This window comes from Lepidochelys kempii, chromosome 16 (assembly GCF_965140285.1).
Source record: "Lepidochelys kempii isolate rLepKem1 chromosome 16, rLepKem1.hap1, whole genome shotgun sequence".
Taxonomy (NCBI): domain Eukaryota; kingdom Metazoa; phylum Chordata; order Testudines; family Cheloniidae; genus Lepidochelys; species Lepidochelys kempii.
In genome coordinates this window covers 18,293,267-18,305,969 of record NC_136395.1, presented here as the reverse complement: position 1 = coordinate 18,305,969, position 12,703 = coordinate 18,293,267, and the positions used below count along the sequence as shown (strand labels likewise).

The 12,703-nt window shown below is 44.2% G+C and overlaps 1 protein-coding gene across 9 annotated transcripts in view; it reads right to left on the bottom strand.

Moving 5' to 3' along the window:
• NUP214 (nucleoporin 214) overlaps window positions 1-12,703 on the bottom strand; it is a 77,579-nt gene that overhangs the window by 46,913 nt on the left and 17,963 nt on the right. For 7 of the 9 annotated variants that reach the window (XM_073314484.2, XM_073314482.2, XM_073314481.2 and 4 more), the window contains 8 exons: window positions 11,823-11,914; window positions 11,124-11,213; window positions 10,362-10,511; window positions 9,936-10,094; window positions 2,322-2,425; window positions 1,585-1,767; window positions 791-876; window positions 597-680 (listed from right to left, as the gene is read on the bottom strand). In XM_073314484.2, the coding sequence (XP_073170585.1) occupies window positions 597-680; window positions 791-876; window positions 1,585-1,767; window positions 2,322-2,425; window positions 9,936-10,094; window positions 10,362-10,511; window positions 11,124-11,213; window positions 11,823-11,914 (948 nt within the window). Of the gene's footprint in view, window positions 1-596; window positions 681-790; window positions 877-1,584; window positions 1,768-2,321; window positions 2,426-4,821; window positions 4,910-9,935; window positions 10,095-10,361; window positions 10,512-11,123; window positions 11,214-11,822; window positions 11,915-12,703 lie in introns of those variants that run through there. The other 2 variants (XM_073314489.1, XM_073314490.1) reach the window with 2 other exon arrangements.

Here is a 12,703-nt window from a genome sequence, read left to right as displayed (position 1 = left end):
TGGTTTGTATTTGTACAGCACCTAGCACAAAGGGGTCCTGGTCCATGACTGGAGCTCCCAGGTGATGGAAATAACTCACTCAGCCATAAAGAGATATTTAGAATTTAGTCAAGCTTAAATAACTTTTAAATATTTAGTATTTTGAGTGATCATGGTTCACAACTAGTTTTACTCTGCATTTTTGTGAAAGGGCTTATAAAAGCCTTCTTTGTATTTTAGTATTGTAGATGCATTGCACAGAAATAACCAACACTACTATGAAGAAAACAGTTAAGAATTAGGGATTCCCTTTAACTTTGCCTCCATTTGCTATTTAGATTCCTTTTCTTAACTGTTTAGCAAATGGCACTATTGTTACTGAAAATAAGGCGGCCAACTTTGAGGACAAGCCAATAAAAGAGATATTCATTAGTCTAGTCTGAGCGGGGAAAGGAAACTTCTAGCTAGAACTAGTTCCACAGAAGCACATTATTTGGGGAAGTGAGGAATACAAGGGGCTACGGTAGCAATGTTTCCTTCTACAGATAAGGCAGGATATTAACAAGTTCTGTGGGAAGGCTTGCATGTTTCAGATTCCTAATGTATCAAGGGTTTACCTGGAGCAGTGGATCTCACAGGTGGAGTCTTCCTCTTGGCTAGGAAATTCCTCAGCTGTGCCTGTTTAACTGGGGACAATTTAGCTGCAAAATGGAGAAAAAAAATCACTAGTCTATAGAAACCATGGAGATTCAGTTAAAAGTCATTTTTAGAATGTGCAGGTGGGGAAAAAAAAAACAGAACAATGAGTTACCAGGTGCTTTTGGCAGAGGCTTGGCATACGATTCCAAGGTAGTTTTCACTAAGGCACTGCGCAGGCTCTCAAGGTCACTGTCAAAGCTGAAACAAGACAGAGCGGTGAAACAAAAGACAGGTCCTGCAAGAGGAATAGCCATATATCTGCCCCACATAAGCAGCTGTATGGGAATGAAGGAACCACAGGCTCATGTGGAAACACCATAATTTGATGCCCAACTCACCTGGAAGGGCTAAAGGACACAGGATTGTCTATCTGCATATGCCTCAATGACACTGCTTTACAACAGCCATTGTTCAATGCCACCAGAACCTCTTTAGGTGTTGCAATATTTAAATGCATGCATCAAGACCTTAAGTTACTTATGGAAAAAAAATCAAATGGCTAATAAATTCCCTCTTGTCCTAAATTAAAATTCTATTATAGTCCTCATGAGACATGACAATGGTAGATCATTTTTGAGGCTACACTTTCACAGTGTTTTCATTTCTGTGAGAGCCCATCTTTCATAGAGACACACTGATATATTAAACCAAGCTATCGCAAAATACAACAATTAATTTTCACGCCTATTTGAGGAGCACCTGTGTTACTGGTGAGCAGAATTTGCATATTTACAGCCAGTGCTCATTTTTCAGGATCCACCCCCTCTCCCTGACATCTCTACACTTAATTATATCTACAAAGCATGATTATTAAGTCTGTTTTGGACATGCCTTTTCATACATTACTATTGGGAATAGACTTAACTCAATACACTTCTTGCTACAACCTCCAAATATTACACATACCTTTGAGAACTGCTAAGAGAAGACGTGTCACTGGGCATATTCCATTGAGAAGTCTGATTATATAAGCGGAGCTGCTGCAGGCTGTCCACCAGGTGATTCAGCCTCTTCCTCTGCTGATTAATTATTTCACGATTATTAGCAAGTGTGTTAAACAAAGTCTCTCGCTCAGGAACAATCAGGCGCCTGGAAACAAGAAGAAACAAACAGGAAAAGATGAGAAGACCATTAGACACCTAGCTGCAAGTGCATACATACACAGAAAACTGGTTTATTTCATCAACTGACTTCAGACGACTTCAGCCCCCAAACCACATTTTGGTTTGAATATCAAGGCAGCACAGGTCAGTTGTGTATCTCTCTTTGTAGTACACTGCAAGTTTATTAATTTAACATGTAGGTACTTGTTCAACAAAAGGGCTTCATTACCAGTCTCCCCTGGATATGTTTAGTGCATACAAAGCCTATTTTACAGGCATTTCGGAAAGTGGAATTTACAGCATGTAGAGAATTTGCTGGAAAGCATCTAGCAAAGTCAGTCACAGTTAAATAGTCCGCAGTCTGAACTTTTAAATACAGGCAAAAATGGCTCAGTCAAATGTTGTTCACAAACTCTTTGAAAAAGTTGTGGAGTGGTAATCATAAAATGCCTTTTGTCTATTTATTAATGTCCTATTCCTAATTCATTAGTATGCTCCTTAGACACCGACTAGTTTTCTATTCCAATTTCACTCACTCACTTTTGGGTTTTTTTCTGTTCCAGATGCCGGTCCCACTCCAAATCCAGAACATCATTCACATCCTGAACAGCAAACTTCACATACTGGTGTAAGCGTCTAATTTCCTACCAAAGAGAAAAAAATGTCATCTTTCAATTCTCTTCGGCAGCGGTTCCCAAACTTGTTCTGCCACTTGTGCAGGGAAAGCCCCTGGCAGTTTGTTTACCTGCCACGTCCGCAGGTTCGGCCGATCGTGGCTCCCAGTGGCCACGGTTCACTGCTCCAGGCCAATGGGAGCTTCTGGAAGTGACAGCCAGTAAGTCCCTCGGCCCGTGCCGCTTCCAGCAGCTCCCATTGGCCTGGAGCAGCGAACTGCGGCCACTGGGAGCCGCGATCGGCCAAACCTGCGGACGCAGCAGGTAAACAAACCGTTCCGTCCCGTCCAAGGCTTTCTCGGCACAAGCGGCGGAACAAGTTTGGGAACCACTGCTCTATGGGAATCTCAAATCCAGTGAAGTAAATTAAAGACCCTGTAAAAGAACCAAAATAGAAGTCATGCAGGACACTCTTACATGTTCACATCTAGAAAATCTAAATCAGAATGGCAGAACCCTATACAGTGGAACTCTGTTTTACTAATCAAATCTGTCACTAGCTTACTGTCTGCCCTTGAGCAAGCCAACTTCTGTACCTCAGCTTCCTGCTTTCTACCAGTGCAAAGCGTTCAAGATGAAGTGTGTTACAAATGCTAAGTATTACACAGATCAAACCTGATTTTTCTAGAGCCATTTCCTACTGATGATGTGCTTGTCCCTAGTTTACATTACCTTTAGAAACCAGCAAAGTGATCAAAAACTTCAAGTTCTGTTATCTAGGTACTCATGTGGCCCCTCCCCAGTCACTCAAGGATTTGAGCTCTTCCCAAGCACTTAAGAACCTCTTCTCCCAACACCCACTATCTTCACATTACAGATAAAGCACTGAGGCACATGGGATATTAAAGTGACTTGCCCAAGGCCACAGAGTTCATTAGTGTATCTGACAACAGAACCCAGACATATCTAGTCCCAGTCCAGTGCACCAAATGTAAAACTATCCTTCGCCCGGCCTTCATTCTTCTCACATGTCACAGCATGAAAATGCCTAGTAGAACTCTGCCTTTGTACAGTGGAGGTGCATGCAATGGGAAGTTTAGTTTTACTGATTTCAAGAGTGCCCATTTAAATATAAATATCAAAATGAGATGGGATGCCAAAATCTATGCCTGCGACAGGATTCCATTGTAACTGTTTTTAAGATTAACACAAGGCTCTAGTAAGACAGACCAGGTCAACATGAAACCGAGTCCAGCTCTGCTGCTGACCCAGGGTTATACACTGGGCCCTGGTCTACGCTACGAGGTTAGGTCGAATTTAGCTGCGTTAGGTCAATTTTATAAGCAATGCAGCTACACAACCAAATCTGTTCCGTCAACTTAAAGGGCTCTTAAAATCGACGGCTGTACTCCTCCCCAACGAGGGGAGCAGTGCTAAAAATTGACCTTCTTGGGTTGAATTTGGCGCAGTGCAGATGCAGCATTGTGCAATTCGACAGTATTGGCTTCCGGGAGTTATCCCAGAGTGCTCCAATGTGACCGCTCTGGACAACACTTTCAACTCTGATGCACTAGCCAGGTACACAGGAAAAGCCCCGGGAACTTCTGAATTTCGTTTCCTGTGCCGTCAGCAGCACAGGTGACCATGCAGTCCCAGAATCACAAACGAGCTCCAGCATGGAGCCAAGGGGAGACACTGGATCTGATTTCTGTATGGGGAAAAGAATTTGTGCAGGCAGAACTCCGATCAAAAAGAAGAAATGCTAATTTATGCCAAAATCACATAGGGCATGGTGGAGAGAGGCTACACCAGGGACACACCAGTGCCGCGTGAAAGTTAAGGAGCTCAGGCAAGCCTACTACAAGATAATGGAGGCAAATGGTCGCTCTGGGTCAGAGCCCCACAGATGCCACTTCTATGATCAGCTGCATGCCATTCTAGGGGGAGGAACCCTACCAGTACCCCACCACTGTCCGTGGACACCTACAAGGGGGGGAGTCTCACGCAACACGGAGGAGGATTTTGTGGATGAGGAAGAGGAGGAAGAGAATGAGAATGCGCAGCAGGCAAGAGGAGAATCCGTTCTCCCCGGCAGCCAGGACCTTTTCATCACCCTGGAGCCAATACCCTCCCAAGGCGGGTTCCCGGACCCTGACGGAGCAGAAGTCACCTCTGGTGAGTGCACATTTGTAACTACACTACAGGGGTTAAAAGCAATTGTGTTTAATGTTTGATTTGCCCTGAAGAATTGGGATGCATTCGTGGCCAGTACAGCTACTGGAAAAGTCTATTAACATGTCTGGGGATGGAGCGGGAATCCTCCAGGGATATCTCCATGAAGCTCTCCTGGAGGTACTCTGAAAGCCTTTGCAGAAGGTTTCTGGGGAGGGCTGCCTTATTTCGTCCTCCATGGTAGGACACTTTACCATGCCAAGTCAGTAGCAAGTAGTCTGGAATCACTGCAGCACAAAGCATGGCAGCAAATGGTCCTGGGTTTTGGTCGCATTCAAGCAACATTCGGTCTTTATCTTTCTGTGTCAGCCTCAGGAGAGTGATATCATTCATGGTCACCTGGTTGAAATAAGGGAATTTTTGTAAGGGAACAGTAAAAGGACCCGCTCATGTTGGGCTGTTTGCGCTTGGCTAAAAGGAATCATCCAGGAGAACAGCCACACAGTGGGGGGAAGGGTGTGCTGCACATCCAACCCAAAACCGCAGCCCCTCCTTTTAAACAGTAAACCCAACTGGCATTGCTTCCTATGGGAAAGGAGGGTGCTTCAATTTGAAACCATTCCTACATGTTATGAAGGCAGAAGAAGCCAACCCCGCGTACCCTTTGGCTTACCATGGCAGCCTGGAAACCGAATTCTGTTGCCCAGCTGTGTGTGATGTGTCACCATACCGGCAGGCACTCAATATAAAAGGCAAAATGCAACCTTGTACCTAAAACACACGTGCTGTCTGCTGTGAATTGCTTGATTCACTGTGAAAGTCTCCCTTTTGTTCTCAGAAATTTATTTTCTTAAATTTTACTCTCCCTTTTTATCCCCCCCGCAGGTGCAAATGTTTCTATGCTCCCCATATCAACTCCGTCCCTGAGGTTATTGCAGATTAAAAGGCAAAAAAAAAAAAATACTTGTGATGATGTTTTCCAAGCTCATGCAGTCCTCCCACACTGATAGGGCACAGCTGAACGCATGGAGGCATTCGGTGGCAGAGGTCAGGAAAGCATACAGTGAGCATACAAGAGCACAGTCTGCTGCTGCATCCATTGTATAACTGCCTGCTTTCCTCACCAAATTCCATATCCTCCTCACCCAGACGCCCAAGAATGCGGGGGGTTGGGGGAGAGCCCCCTCCGGGTACACAGCCACTCCACTCCAGAGGATGGCCCAAGCAACAGAAGGCTGTGATTCAAACAGCTTTGATTTGTAGTGTGGCTACAATAAGCAATGTGGCCTTGTCCTTCCCTCCCCGCCCCACCCCACCCGGGCTACCTTGTCAGTGATCTCCCGAAAGACTGCATGGATTCAAAACAATAGGGACTTTATTTCCTTTGCCAGCTGTGGAGGAAGGGGGATTGGCTTACAGGGAAGTAAATTCAACAAAGGGGGCAGTTTTGCATTGAGGAGAAAAACACACAACTGTCACACTGTAGCCTGGACAGTCATGAAACTGTTTTTCAAAGCCTCTCTGATGCGCAGCGCGCCTAGCTGTGCTCTTCTAATCACCCTGGGGTCTGGCTGTTCAAAACTGGCCGCCAGGCCATTTGCCTCAACCTCGCCATAAATGTCTCCCCATTACTCTCACAGATATTATGGAGCACACAGCAAGCAGCAATAACAATGGGAATATTGGTTGCGCTGAGGTCTAACCTAGTCAGCAAACCGCACCAGCGAGCTTTTAAACATCCGAAGGCACATTCTACCACCATTCTGCACTTGCTCAGCCTATAGTTGAACTGTTCCTTACCACTGTGTACGGCTTCATGAGCCTTGGGAGCAAGGAGTAAGCTGGGTCCCCAAGAAAAACTATAGGCATTTCAACATCTTCAACGGTAATTTTCTGGTCTGGGAAGTAAGTCCCTTCTTGCAGCTGTTCGAACAGTCCCGAGTTGCTAAAGATGCGAGCGTCATGCACCTTTCCCCGGCCACCTCATGTTGAAGTCAGTGAAATGTCCCTTGTGATCCACCAGTGCTTGCAGCACCATTAAGAAGTACCCCTTGTGGTTTATGTACTGGTTGGCAAGGTGATCCAGTGCCAAGATAGGGATATGCGTTCCATCTATTGCCCCACCACAGCTAGGGAATCCCATTGCAGCAAAGCCATCCACTATGACCTGCACATTTCCCAGAGTCAATACCCTTGCTAGCAGAAGGTCTCCGATTGCCTTGGCTACTTGGATCACAGCAGCCCCCACGGTAGATTTGCCCACTTCAAACTGATTCCTGACTGACCTGTAGCAGTCAGGTGTTGCAAGCTTCCACAGGGCTATCGCCACTTGCTTCTCAACTGTCAGGGCAGGTCTCATCCTAGTATTCCTGCACTTCAGGGCGGGGGAAAGCAACTCAAGAAGTTCCATGAAAGTGGCCTTACTCATGCGAAAGTTTTGCAGCCACTGGGAATCATTCCAGACCTGCAACAGTATGCGGTCCCACCATTCTGTGCTTGTTTGCCGGGCCCAGAATCGGCATTCCACTGTATCAGGCAGCCCCACTGCCACCACGATGTCCCAGACTGCCACAGCCTATGCTTTCAGGAACATCTGTGTCCATGTCCTCCTCACAATCGTCTTCGTGCTGGTGTCTCCTAGCCAGGTACTGAACATATTGCAGGATAATGCGTGAGGTGTTTACAATGCTCACAACAGCAGCGCTGAGATGAGCGGGCTCCATGCTTGCCGTGCTATGGCGTCTGCATGGGTAACCCAGGAAATAAAGGCGCAACATGATTGTTTATCGTTGCTTTCAAGGAGCGAGAGGGGAGACTGACGATATGTACCCAAAACCACCTGCAACAATGTTTTTGCCCCATCAGGCATTGGGAGCTTAACCCAGAATTCCAATGGGCAGCGGGAACTGTGTGATAGCTACCCACAGTGCACCACTCCGTGAGTTGATGCTAGCTGCTGTATTGAGGACACTCCGCCGACCTATTGCGCTTAGCGGGGACATACACAATCGACTGTATAAAATCACTTTCTAAAAATCGACTTCTATAAAATCGACCTAATTTCGTAGCGTACACATACCCTGAAAAGCACAACTCCTCCGTCTTGTAACTATGAGCACTAATGTAGCAACAGCTCTCAGGTGAGCGAGTTGATGTGTTCAAACATCAAAGAAACCCCATGATCTTTAAAACTCTGCTAAAAGCTCGTATAAGAAGTTGGTCAAGTGAATATTCTTATGCTAACATTCTGCACCCAGGAGATGTGAGAACAGCACTAAGCAAATTTTCACAAACAAAAAGTATCACGAAGATGGGAGGCACACTCTCTTTCAGAGAGTTTAGCTGAAAATCCTCTGTCCTTACTCCTGTCTCAATTTTCCTGCTTCTCTCCCCTTCTGCCATCCTTCCCCATGTTCTTTTTTCAAGGTCTGTGCAGTCAGCTCTTAAAACCAGGTTGTCATACCTTTAAAGTCACACATGCTACTTTGCAAAATGGAGAAACAAGGCAAGTTGGACCATGAAAGAATCTACAGCACCCAGGGGAATTTTAGTAAAATCTGAAGGAGAAAGTGGCTATTCTTTTCAATACAGCAATATATGAATAAATATATGTATAGAACATTTTCTTTTCCTGGTCTTGGATGGGATTCCAACAGGCCCCATGTCAGCAATGAACACTATACCAAAAACAAAATCTCTCTCTTTATATAAGGACTACATACAAACATGCAATACTGTGAATTAGGAAGGTAGATATTTTCCCTGTAATAGAAATCTGAAATTGCATGCAAAGTGGCACACTCTGATGTGACATTAACTGCCATACCATTAATTTTTAGCAGCACAAAACCATTTTAAAATTACTATAACACAAAAAGGTACCCTCAACTGCCTAGTTACACTTCCTGAGATGAGCATGCTTTGTCTATAGGGAACCAAGAACTGGATAAGTATCACAATTATAGCGCACACTTATTTTACTTTCCCTGATGTACTTGTCATAGTTCAGGGCAACTGTACCTGTATTCCCCCTCCATGGCCCAGTAAGGGCACCACTCTTAGGCTTCCAGCTATAAGCCATCACACCTCTTGCGTGGAGACATGCGTCGCTCCCTCTCCCAACTGGGGTTTTTTCAAGCTGAGCAGTTCCCTGATCACCGAGTTCCCCAGCAAGCCAGACTGCACAGAGAGGCCTGCATCTGCACTTTGCTTTCTCTCCAAAGGCTATGAACAGGTTAACTGCCCCCCCCCATTATAAATTACCACACCGCTCTTTCTAAGCGAGCATAATTATTCTTACAATGAAAGCATTACTGAAAACTATAAAGTTCCTATATGCATGCTAGAAAGCTCATCAGAGGTCACCTATCAGTCTTACGGTACCTTCATAGGAAAATCCTTGCAGCCCTTCCCAGCCCACCTTGGAGAGGAGGTTCTATCCATTTGCTGGATCAGAAAGCAGGCCCTGAGTCAATTTAAACCTCAGGCTATTTATGCAAAAGTCCTTTCACCTCTGGATAATCCAGTTTAAACCAGTATATGCTAGCCTCTCCAGGTGGCAGTATCTCTCTAGCAGTGCTACAATCGGAATGAATTTACCTAATCACCGCCCCCCCCCCCCCACACACACACACTGTTTTTAGTTGCTGGACAGCTGTGATCACCATTCCCCATGGTAGAACATATAATCCCTGGCCCACAATGATACATAAACTTAATACAGTAAAATCTCCCAGAGATACTTTAGGAAATTGCCTGGGGGGGGAGATGTACTTTATCCTGGTTTCTTTTATCTCTTTCAAAGCCTTTTGAGTATTTTGGGAAATTTTCCATTGCAATCAGGCATTTAGAACACCATGTAGTTTTATGCTCTGCCATCCATGAAATTAACCACAATATTGTACGCCATTATAAATCATCAAATTGCTCCGCAAAGCATTTGCTAAAGATAAAAATTATTCTGAAAAGGTTTTATGAAGTGCTAAAAAAAAAAATTAACTGGCACTTGCCAAAAAAATTCACTTAAGTAACCATTATTAGTTAGACTAGGGTACTGGGAGTCAGGAGCTCTATTTGCAGCTCTGCCACTGACTCTGATCTTGGGCAGGTCACTTCACTTCTGCAGGTCTCTGGTTCCCCCCACATCTAAAATGGGGACAATACATAGCAGTGTTAGGGGTGTAATGTCTGCAAAGTACTTTGAGATCGTTGAGTACTTTGAGACACTATTAAATCATACTGTTGTTACACTGTGCTGAAGCAATGTGAGTGTGGCAGGGCAAAGCTTCTGGGCAACCTACATTCAAGCTTCAATTAGTCGCATTTCATTTTAAAACTCCAGTTTAAAATTAGTGAGCAGCCTTTATACCTGAAGTTGTGCTTCACTTTTGGGGTCCAATGGTTTCTTATACAGCAGATGTAAATATCCCAAGTTATGATTTCTCTCGTTCTGTTCTCTAGCATCTTCCACCCCAGCAAAGCCCTCCAGCAGGGTCGTCTTCAGAATGCTGATATCTCCATGTAGGGACTGTGAACAGATGAAGAGATGAGCCAGATTTCAACGAAAGACCTTAACGGTGCCGTTCGCATCAGTACCCACATGCGTTTCAGCAAAAGTGTTTACTTTCAGGAACAACTGGGTATGCCCACGCACACTGAAGCAGCACATCCAGACATCTCAGCTATATAGTTCAACACTTAACAGGTTAAGCAAAGACGTCTACCCCCAAATGCTAGCCTTGAAGGTCTCAACCAATGCATAAACATTTGGGAGAAGTTCTGGTGTGCTACTTACCTCTGTTGTCTCTTTAATCTCCAAGAGAAAGGTGTGAAGGTCATGAGACTCTGTCCGCAGCTTCTTCATCTCCTCAGCAGTGCCGACTTGGAAACAGGCATTAGAAGTTCGGACCTTCAGCTCTTCCATCTCCTTTTGGAAATGGGCAATCTACAGAGCCAGAGGGTAAAGAAAGTTCAACCATTGTGACATGACTGCTTCTGGAACAAATGTTACTGCTCTGGGGCTGGCTAATATATTTATACAGCCATGAATGCATGATAATTTACAGACAATAAAGGCAGGTCTCTTGCATTCCCTTCCAACCCAAGGAAGAGAGCCCTATATTCCCAACATAAATTTAATGCTAGCAGCTTAAGCAACCAAACAGGGGTGACAGTGTTTAAAGAAGTGGTTCAGAGTATAATGGAAAGATCTCCCATGGTAACTAAGTACTGAAGAGGCAGCAAAGAGTCCTGCTGCACCTTATAGACTAACAGACATATTGGAGCATAAGCTTTCTTGGGTGAATGCCCACTTCGTTGGATGCAGCATGCATGAAGTGGGTATTCACCCATGAAAACTTATGCTCCAATACGTCTGTCAGTCTATAAGGTGCCACAGGACTCTTTGCCGCTTTTACAGATCCAGACTAACACGGCTACCCCTCTGATGCTTAAGTAATGAAGGACACTAATGGAATATGAAAGAGTGACAGATGACCACATGCCTGTACAGTGATATTTTTAGAAGTTGGAAGACAAAAATCCTTGAAAATCTCACCTCCTCTCTGATTCCTGCTATGACAGGGTCCGAATCCTTCCACTGATGGACCTGTTTTTCTAACCCAGCGCTGGACAATGCTGACCTTCCCTAGAAAGCCAGGTGTTGAGAATGTAAACTTATCAAAATGAAAACCTTTATTACCAACCAACATCTGCTGCTAGAAATAGTTTGTGTATAAAGTAATTTAAGATGCATAAACTGTCCTATGGAACAACTCTCACAAGCACAAATGTTCACCTAAACAATAAAGTGAAAATTATATTTAAGCGTTCAAACAACGCTGTGGAGATTTAACCACACTGAACATATTAAAGCTGTTGGAAATCATGGCTAAATCTTTATGCACCACTTGGAGTTATCCCTTTCACTATATTTTCTAATATTGTGAAATAGTCAAAGCAGCTCAGAATTTTCAAGGAATTACATCTTTCTGCTGATAAAAAGATGTGATTCCACATTTCCACACAGCACAAAGCATTAGTTATAGCTCTGTTTATTACATCAGACTCCAAACCATGTCAGAGCTCCAGCTTCCCAAAATTACATAGCATATAATTCTAATTTTGATAGTTTGAGACTTAGATCTCAGTTCACTGGTCCCTTGACCTAACAGCATTAAATCAGTCCACGAATAAAGTAAATCACAGGTCAGTGAAATTTCTCAGCTCCTGCATAATCTGCTCAAGTTCTCTTAACCTGAATAGAGCTTGATTTTGTTGTAGGAGGGGTGATTCTGGCTGTCTTCAGTAGATTAGATGCTGCAGGCACATTCTGAGCAGGCCGCGCCACTAGAATTTAAAGAGAAAAATAACTATAGACAAACACATATAGTTCTCTAAAAAACAGGTTGATCATTGGAGATGGGACATGCCCACTGTTGGGGACATTCTGATCACTAGAAGGAAAGGTACAAACCCTAACAGCACAAACCCTAACAGCGCATTTCAACAAGTCCACCCCCCTAAAATGACGCATCAATCTACATCAAGTCAGCAAGATTCTACAAGCCTAATCCACTACCCTTGCTCCCAGACCTCAGACACAGGACAGATGACTTGGAACTGAAGAACAGGTTCCAGTCTGGCAAGCATGTTCCCCAAATTCCACCCACACTTTTTATTTGTGGGAGTAGTTTGGATGAACTTTGACTCTCATGAAAGTGAGACCAATGGCTAGACTGGCTATAGATCAGGTAGGTGCTCCTCAAGAATTCCTCCTTCCCAACTGCAAGAGCTCTGCTAATATTACTGCTCAGTATTAACATGTGGCATCCCTTCGTCCAATGCTAGACGGAGTTTACTACTTTTCAAGTCTGATCTCTACCACCCTGGCAATTTCAATCCTGGACAACTCCTGCCAGAGACAGCTAATCACATGATAATATGAGAAATGGAATAACATTAACTTGTTAACAGGATGAGATTTAGTTTAATTTCATTTGTGATCAGTTTGAACTCTGGCCATTAGAGATGGAAGGTAATGCATTAAGTCACTGCAGCAGAGCAAACACATTTTGGCAATATAATGAGCTGAATTAGTCCACTGAAGGCGCAACAGCTTCTAGGTGAAGATACGAA